General features: G+C 34.5%; 1 protein-coding gene across 12 annotated transcripts in view; it reads left to right on the plus strand.

The window, feature by feature from the left end:
* PSPC1 (paraspeckle component 1) overlaps positions 1-8,684 on the plus strand; it is a 57,736-nt gene that overhangs the window by 38,310 nt on the left and 10,742 nt on the right. For 2 of the 12 annotated variants that reach the window (XM_033515732.1, XM_015623301.2), the window contains one exon: positions 4,076-7,859. The exons of the other annotated variants lie outside the window; for them this stretch is intronic. In XM_033515732.1, the coding sequence (XP_033371623.1) occupies positions 4,076-4,105 (30 nt within the window). In that variant the 3' untranslated portion in view covers positions 4,106-7,859. Of the gene's footprint in view, positions 1-4,075; positions 7,860-8,684 lie in introns of those variants that run through there. 12 annotated transcript variants of the gene reach the window in all.

Raw genomic sequence — 8,684 nt, forward strand, 5'->3', positions numbered from 1 at the left:
AATGTACTTGCTGAGCTTTTACATTATTCCTGCAGTTTCATATTCCTAAACTGCCTAATTTTCCCGTGAGATAAAATCTTGGTATTTAAAGATAACAAAGCTTTACTGTTCCATTTAAGTTATATGCTGTTCTGACCAATGAGCTCATTAGATAAAGCACACTGATATCTTAGGAAACTTCGTGGTGATCCTAATATATTTTACTGTATTTATTTCCTAAGAAAATCACAAACTACTGTGGATTACCCAGAAAGAAAATTCCTGACATGCAGTTGTTTTATTTGTTGTCAACGTTTGTTTTATGCAGTTGCACATAAAGATATAATAAATTGAAGATTTTTACAAGAACAAAATTTAAAATAGATATAGATGGCAAGAACACAGTATGAACTAAATACTGCATTAATTTAATTTTAAGCATACTCCAGTAGGATTTTATAGTATGCATGCTTTGAGGAGCATTCTGATCTAAAGTATGCTGCCACATTTTAAAATGTTATATCAATTTCCCTCTTTTCCACTTTTGATTTCAGATCTAGAATAATTTGTAATTACAAATTCTTTGAAAGATATAAAACACAAGCACAGTGACATTTATGAACTATGTGTTGCAAAACAGTTGCAATCTACCTTGAGATAACTTTGCTCAAAAATGCTGAAATAACCAATCTAAGGGCAGATTTTCAAGTGAAAACCAAAACCCTGTAGGCCTTTTGAAGAGAGAAAACATACTTGGAGGTGAGATGTTCAGCAATTAACTGGTGTGCTCTGGTGCCATGAAGTTCATTTTACTTAAGCATGTTGCAGAAACAAATTTTTTTGCATACTTCCCAATATATCTATTTTTTTATAAGAAGTTGAATCATTAGTTTTCCTTTTAGAAGTCAAACTAAAGCATAATTGAGCCTCTAAAATAGTATGGAAGGCAGGGTAGCAAACAGTCAGATTATGTTGGACTGAAAATGTGAAGGGGTTCTAAATCCCATTCCTGAGACTTGAAGTGTTGCATATCTGTGGGTAGTTTTAGAGTCTGCATGCAGCATCTTTTGTTAACTTGTGCTTGTGGCCAAGAGTGGGGGACTTCAGAGAGCACACACTTCTGATGCAATTTAATTGTCTTCTCAGGAGCCCTCAAATTATTATTATGGGCACTGTGCTGTTACTAAGATGCTCATCTTGGAGTTCGGTGCTTTCCTTGGGCTGTTAGCTCACTCCTAGTGTGAGGGAATATCAGTGCAAACTTGCCTGGTTCATGGGTGGTAAGGAAGGGAGTGAGTGTGGCCTATGGGAAATGCAGAGGATGTTACTACTTTAGATTACTACTAATTTAGATTATTCAGTGCTAGTTTGGTGGCAAATGTTGAACTGTAGTAACCTGAAAGCATTTGCTTTCTTCAAACTTCACTTACAGAAATATAAGAACTTGGTAACAATAAGAGGATTGACTAAAAACTTGGAATACCTAATCGTTAGGTATAATTTTTCCCATTGTTACGTTTTGTTACATTTGCAGATATACTGTAAAGTAGTTTTAGCAGTCTCACAGGTTTGGTGTGTTTTGTTAAAGTATTGGTTTTCCATATTTCCAACAGTTTTGGGTGTTTTCCATAAAATATTTTAAAAATCACAGCTGTAGGCATTTCAGGCGTGTTTTCACAATAATCCATTAAATACTGAAGCTAGTTATAAAATTGTCTAAAATGTTACTTCTTGTAGAAGAAATAAACTGAATGTGAAATTTTCATGTAAACTGTAATTTTTATGCATGGAAACAAACTCTCAATGTGTTCATTTTCAGTGGGATAGATTTAATAGGTCTTTTCCATCTTGAACTTCCTTAAGATACTCTGAAAGTTAATATAATTTAAATTTCAAGGCATCCTTATTAATGACCTCAGCCTGACTTTTAAAAGCAGTGTGAGAAGTTTCTTCTGTTTGGAACAGCAGCCCTTTTTTCCTAATTGAAGGAGCTACTCAGAAAACCATTCAGAGATAAACAGCATACTTACAGGTAAAACTTATTTAAAAACCCCTCTGCTCTAAAGTAATGATTATTATTATACACAAATCACAGTGAAAGAAAGAAAGCAAATTTGTCAATGTGTGTAAAAACTCAAGTGATTTGTATGTGGGCCTTTGAGTGGAGAATAAAATTCTCATAATAAGAGGTATGAGATTCAAAAGGAACTGGACTGTGTTGCTACATACACTTACGGATAAGGTTTTTCCATCTGTTTGGGTAAATGATTTGTCTAGAGCTTCCATTGTTCCTAGATTTACTAGTGTGCTTTTATATCTCAATTTCTGTAGAGTAAAGCATAGCTGTATAATTTGATTGAATTTACATGCTAATTGTATGCGGGACGTTAAGTGCTTGACTTGAAAGAATTGCAGTGAGAATAAAGATGCTGTTCTTGACTTTAAGTGAAAAATGCATAGAACCTTGAGCAGGAATAAGTGTGGAGGGTCCTGTGTGTAAACTGAATGAAAAAAATGGGAGAGAGGGAATAAACTAACTTAATAAAAGTGAGAAAAGTGTGGTTTAATTTTATATCTACAGCAGAGTCACAAAAATAGCTTTAAGTCTTGTTCTACATGGAAACCACAAACCAACTAATTTTTAATAGAAGAGGTAGAAATACCAGTTACATTCATGTGTTGGGTTTTTTTGAACTGAATTTAATTTTGTGCACATGGCCAAGGAATAGCAGAAAAACAGTAATGAATGAATGTTCAAAAAAAATTTTGATATTCTTGGGTTGAAGATCACTTGGGATCACTGCAATTGGATATATCTCTTCTGTGTTGTTTCTGTGAAGTTGTTGTGTAGGACTTGACTTTGTGGCTGAATACAGCAACTTTATGCAAGGTACACACACCATGTAAGTATGTAACAGCTGATTTTAAGGCTGTTAGCCTCTCATCAACCAGTGAGAATCCAGTCTTAAACCTGAGTGCATCAGACAGAGAAGCACCAAACAGAAGACAATGGTAAAGGAAAATTAAATAGTACATAATAGAAGTGATGAGATGGGATTAAGGTATTTTCATTAATTTTTTGCCTTAATTCACTGTAATAATTTTTTGTGTGTGTGACAGGGAAATGGATTTTATTATCAGTTAATTCTTGAAAGAAAAAAAATCCCCAACAAAACAAAACAGCTCTCCCAAAGAAATCCCCAAACCCTAAATATCTCGGTGTACAGCCCAACCCCAAGCAAAACATGTTTTTCCGCTTTAAGTAACGACACAAGCAAGGTGGAAGAGAAAATAAATCTAAAAAGATGTAAAAAACACAAGGGTTTATTGTAGTTCTTTTTCCATCTGTTAGCTATCGATGTTCTGGTCATTTTAAAGTGTTGCTTTTTTAAAAAAAATTCCATTACTGTTCATTTTTTGTTATAAGAGGATTTATTCAACTAAATTTATTGTTTCTAATTTTTAAATACTTTTATATAGTGTAAAATTGCACGAAAAAACACTGTGTGTACCAGCTATTGCAGTACTGAACTGCCTGCTGAATTGGTCTTCCAGGCTGCTTACAAATGTTTTAAATATCTGTATGCTAATAGGAATTTGAAATGTTTGTATGCATACTTAAAATAATTCAGTACATGCCTTGCTGCAGATACAAATAGCCTTTTGTCCTCCTTGCTGCTTGGTCCTGCTTCTGTGTCACCAGGCAGCAAGCAGGAGACCCAGGTAAAAGCAGGTAAAGGAGATCCAGTGAGAATTATTGATTCTGCTCATTTCAGTGTGGAAGGAAAGAAGAACAAGGAAGGCAGTAGAGCAAGACTCTTCATATTTGTGCATACTTAGTGTAATTTGTGCTGTAGAGAATCCTAGTTTAATAAATGTTCTCATAACGTGAGTTTGAAAGAAATACCTAGCCTAGAACAAATGGGTAAGAAGCATGTTGAGGGCTTTAGAAGTCTGAATAATATAGTTATGGTTTACATTCTTGGTGATAGTGGGTCCAGGAGGGCGAGTATTTCAAGCAACGAAGAAAAAAATGTACAGTAAAATGTTGAGCCAAATTTTATGTGAGCTTGATCTGTCTGTTCACTTTCTGCAGTTGCCAAGAAGGTTACATGCAAGCCAGTAAAAAAATGGAAAATAGTGTTCTTCGTGATTTCTCCAGGAGAGATGATGTGCACAGTTGCTTTAAAAAGAAGCAAGACTATTCACATGTACTTTTTCTTGGAAGAAAATATATAAACTGCCATTACAAAGATGGGAAATACTGTCTTAAAATGCTAACATTCTTCATTCTTTGACATGATAGCACTGTGTTGTTCCATATATTATGTTCTGCTTTTAAGGGAGAGAGCATGTGAAAGGTAAGCCACAGCTCCAGTTTTAATCAACTTCAAATAAAAAGCTTTTCCCAGAAGACACACCTGTAATAATAAAACAGTAGTTCATCTTCAGTTTTGTTTGAGTGTGGAACATTGTGTTTCTAGAACTTCCAGCATTGTACCAGTAGCAGTTCCACATCTGACATTTTCAGAACTAGAGCTGTGCCAAATCATACAAATAAAGTTTTTGTCTTAGTGTGTGAAGAGTGCAATTACTCCAATTAAAAAACTGAATGTTCAGAGTTTTGAAAGAAAATGTATGAAAGAATTGTCATCTATTGAATTGCTGGTTTAAAAGTGAAAATTATCAACTTGGTAGCAGGGATGGCTGTATTTCTAAATTATTTTGGGAGATGTGTCAGTTTATTATTGACATGTTACACTTTGTGTAGTTGTTGTAATAACACTTAATGCATGTTTGGCATCATTCTTTTGCATTACGCTTGTGTAGTTTCATATATTATTCACACTGATGAATGCAACTGTCTGTAGATGCGGGTTACCAGAGCTTTTGTTTAGTATCATCTAACTTGTTTAGGAGAGTTTTTCATTGATAAGCTTGTTTTCTGTCTTGTGTTTAGTCTGCATGTTCTGAGCAAAATACACTTTTTTGACTTTATTTGGGGAAAAAGTAGCAAGTCATGAAAAAGTGTTTATTAGGAAAGTAAACAGAAAATTAATTGAAGTCTTGGATACTTCTTACTGCTTCTAAAATGACAGCTCACTGAGGAGAATAAATTGGTATACTTCCTGCTTGATTATTCTAGACACTTTCCTGCTTACAGCACACTTCAGGGTTAAAACCAAAATGTTTAATTTCTCTCTGGTTTTAGTCCTAAGCATATTTACAAGACAGTAAATTAAACACATCTTGATGTTTATGACTGAATAGTACACTCAACTCCCCAAGTTGTATTAAACATAGAGAGAAATAATTTATTTGAGTTTCATAGTTTTTAAATACTGAATTAGCCAGTCCTCTCATGGTGGGGCAGGGATGTAGAAAGCATGTATTTGTGGAGAAATCATACTCTTGTTTTCAGTTGCATTATGTTCCTGGGCATGCATTTTTTACTCTTGACATTGGGACAATTTGTTACAAAGATTTAAAAAGAAATATAATTTATCATATTTTATCCATTTGTAAGTATTAGTTCATAGCTATATTGTAAAAATAGAATTGGTTAGTTTAGGCACATTTACTTTACTGGACATTATGGCATGTAATATAAATATCAGAAATAGGGTAATTTGAGTGTTGGTACATACTGATGATATGTTGTTGTGCCTTTAAGCCTGGTTGGATAAAAGCTGATACATACTGAGCATAACAACATTTTAAAACTCAAGAGTCCAGAACCTTGATGCTGCACTTCCATTTCTGGTTTATTGCTGTGGTAATCACAAAAATACTCACAGGTTTGAAAGTGTTCATCTAGATATATGAGGGAAGGTAAGGGATTAATTATTGTATGTTGCTTGGTTCTTGAGGTTTTGTGTGAGAAAATGGGTATTGTACAATCTTCTTTATATGGTTGCTTTAAAATTTATTTTTTTTTAAACTGTCTTGTATATTTAAAGTGTCCATTGTGAAGGAAGCTAAATGGTGCATCTTTAAAGAATGTGGGAAAGCAATTTTACTAGAGGTCTTACTTGAGGTCCTAATCTTATACTGCTTTGACACTGAGGACATGGTGTCTAAACTCTAACCTTATGCTACGATTATGTTGGAAATTGTGTAAGCTTCTGTCAAGCTTTAGAAGTGATGTGAGGGTGTGAGGTGATATACTGACTGTAGGATTGGGCCAAATCATTCATATTTGACACTTGTCACTGGCCTGCTCTGGTTATTCTAATCCATTCCTTTTAGTATTTTGTTTCTTTTTTTGTACTCTAGGTTTTCTTTTGTTGTAAAAGGCTTTATGTTTTCCTGATGACGCAGAAGAAATGAGCTGTTTGAAACTTTATTTGGGGCTCCTAACACTAAACTTGATGGAAGTGGTTTTAAGTAAGGGAAAGATGTCAGATGCACAGCAAAAACTAATTCTTTCTATGATTTGACAAGTTGTTACATACCTCTTCATATGTGTCTTGTTAGTGTATATCATATATGTATTCTTAACCTGTTGTGCCTTTAAAAATGGTTTATGTCTCTTTCTAAGGGGGGCAAAAAAATTGTTCTGGATTAATTTCATAGCTTCTCTTTTGTGTAATTATGCAATAATTAAGTGACAGAGAGTACATGAGAACTTAATAGATAGTTACTCTTTCTGAGCTCACAGATATGTGCAGTTACTAATACAGAAAAGTAAATGTAGATAAGTGCTCTTCATGCATTTACAGATGGGGGAGATAGTGTTGTGGAAAACCAGGAAAATGTGGCTTGATCTCATCTTTCACTTTGCAGCTTTTAAGAATTTGGGAACTACCATAGAATTAAAAACCCCAAAGAGGGCTCTCATAAACTTCATCTAAAATTCTTAAATGTTGTTTCAGATTTCTACTATAAACAAAACTAGTTCAGTGTAAACATTCAAATAAAATACATGCTTTAATTGAAAAAGTAATTCTGAAAGCCTGTGTTTTATTAAGAGTAATGTTATTGGGGAGTTAGGTGTATTTTCTTGCATCTTTACTTTCAACTACAGAATCATAAAGGAACAGAGGTGAAATTAATGACATGCAGGAAAAGGTTAAATACACAGGACAAAATTTCCTGGGAAAGGAGTGAAGTTCAAATATGTATGACTTTACTACCAGTGGTTCCAGTAGAGGGCTTCTGTCATGAGCTTAGAGAGTTCCTGCTTAGAAACAGGTGCTACCCAACTCTGGTCTTGCTCTTACGGCAGGAAAATGTCATCTTTGCCTTGACTGTGACAAACCAAGAATAGGATTGTCAAGATTTAAGTTTATGAAGAACACAGTTATCTTGCCACAGTGATAAATATATGAATGGTTGAAGAGTCGACATCTTAGATGAGTTTGCTGAGTTGGTATGTGTACAGCTGCATGATTGTCACAGCTTTCCCAGGACTTGGAATATGGTAGTGCCTTTGGTTGTTTCAGCAGTTGCTTCATGCGCCTCAGTTACTGAAGTTCACTTATGGCTGCACGGATGCTTTTCAAAGTCATCTTTTCTGCTTAGCAAATTCTTGTGGGTAATGACAGCCCGAGATGTGGTTTGAGAGTGATGCCGTCATGGGGTGCTTAAATCAGAATTTGCTCCTATCAGCTGCAGTTGTGTTGGTTTATACCTGTTCAGTCATTACAGTGCACTTCCAAATATTACTTTTCATTAATGAATGTTGTATTCTCAATGAGGTACTGATCTGGGCAAGTTTGAGTAGAGACTTAAGAAAATAAAGAAAATACAAACTAGTTACATTTGTGCTGTCAATGAGACACATTCCTTTAATAATTCTAGGTGTGTTACGTAAAATTAATCTCTTGGATGGTTCTGATTCCCTAAGTTTGTAATAAAGATACTTGGATTTTGTTCTACATCTGTTTTTTGGGGTTCATCTTTAAACTGTTTGGACATCTGCATTTTTTTTTTTTTAGCTTTCACAGCTTGATTTAAACTAGAGTCCTTGGAACTTTATGCATAATATCCCATGTCAGAGCATACTAATCAGTTAGGTGCTGATCAGATGCAAGATTTTGCAGAGTTCAGAATGAAAGTAAGTTGACCAAAATAAGTTGTTAAATAAGATGGAAGTTATGAGAAGATGAGAATGAGATCGAGCAGATTAGGAGAGCAAACTGCTCTGAAGGTGGCCTGTAAAAAGTAGTGCGAAAGAATCTGATAACAAGTACATGTTCTGTTAATTATTCAAGGAAATGGATGCATCAGGTTGCAGAACTTCAGTTTGAAATGCAGACTTCTTTGGAGAAGCTGCTGCTTGCTTAAGTGGAGTTTCTTTTTCAAGACACTGCAAGTAATGTTTGTAGTGTATTAGAATGGATGTTTTTTACTTGCATACATTAAAAGTCATGGAACAGGTAACTGAAGTAACAGCTTTTATATTTTAGTCTGTGTGTGTAACCATTTTCTCATTAATGTGTTGATATTTACAAATTTGCCACCCAAGATAATTTTGGTAGCTTGTTTGTAGATTAGTATTTTTAATGTGAGAATTATAGTGCAAGCTTGCATCTTGAAATCTGAATGAGCCATGATGAAAAACAGTACCAACAATCAGTCTCTGATTAAAAATATTTAGCTTTGAGTATGATGCCAAGTTGCTGCCTTTGTATATAAGATGATATCAAAAGGGAGTTCCCCAGTTCTCACAATGTGGTCTTGGCTTAGTCCTGTGCAAAGGA

The sequence above is a fragment of the Parus major genome, chromosome 1 (genome assembly GCF_001522545.3).
Source record: "Parus major isolate Abel chromosome 1, Parus_major1.1, whole genome shotgun sequence".
In the NCBI taxonomy this organism is placed as follows: domain Eukaryota; kingdom Metazoa; phylum Chordata; class Aves; order Passeriformes; family Paridae; genus Parus; species Parus major.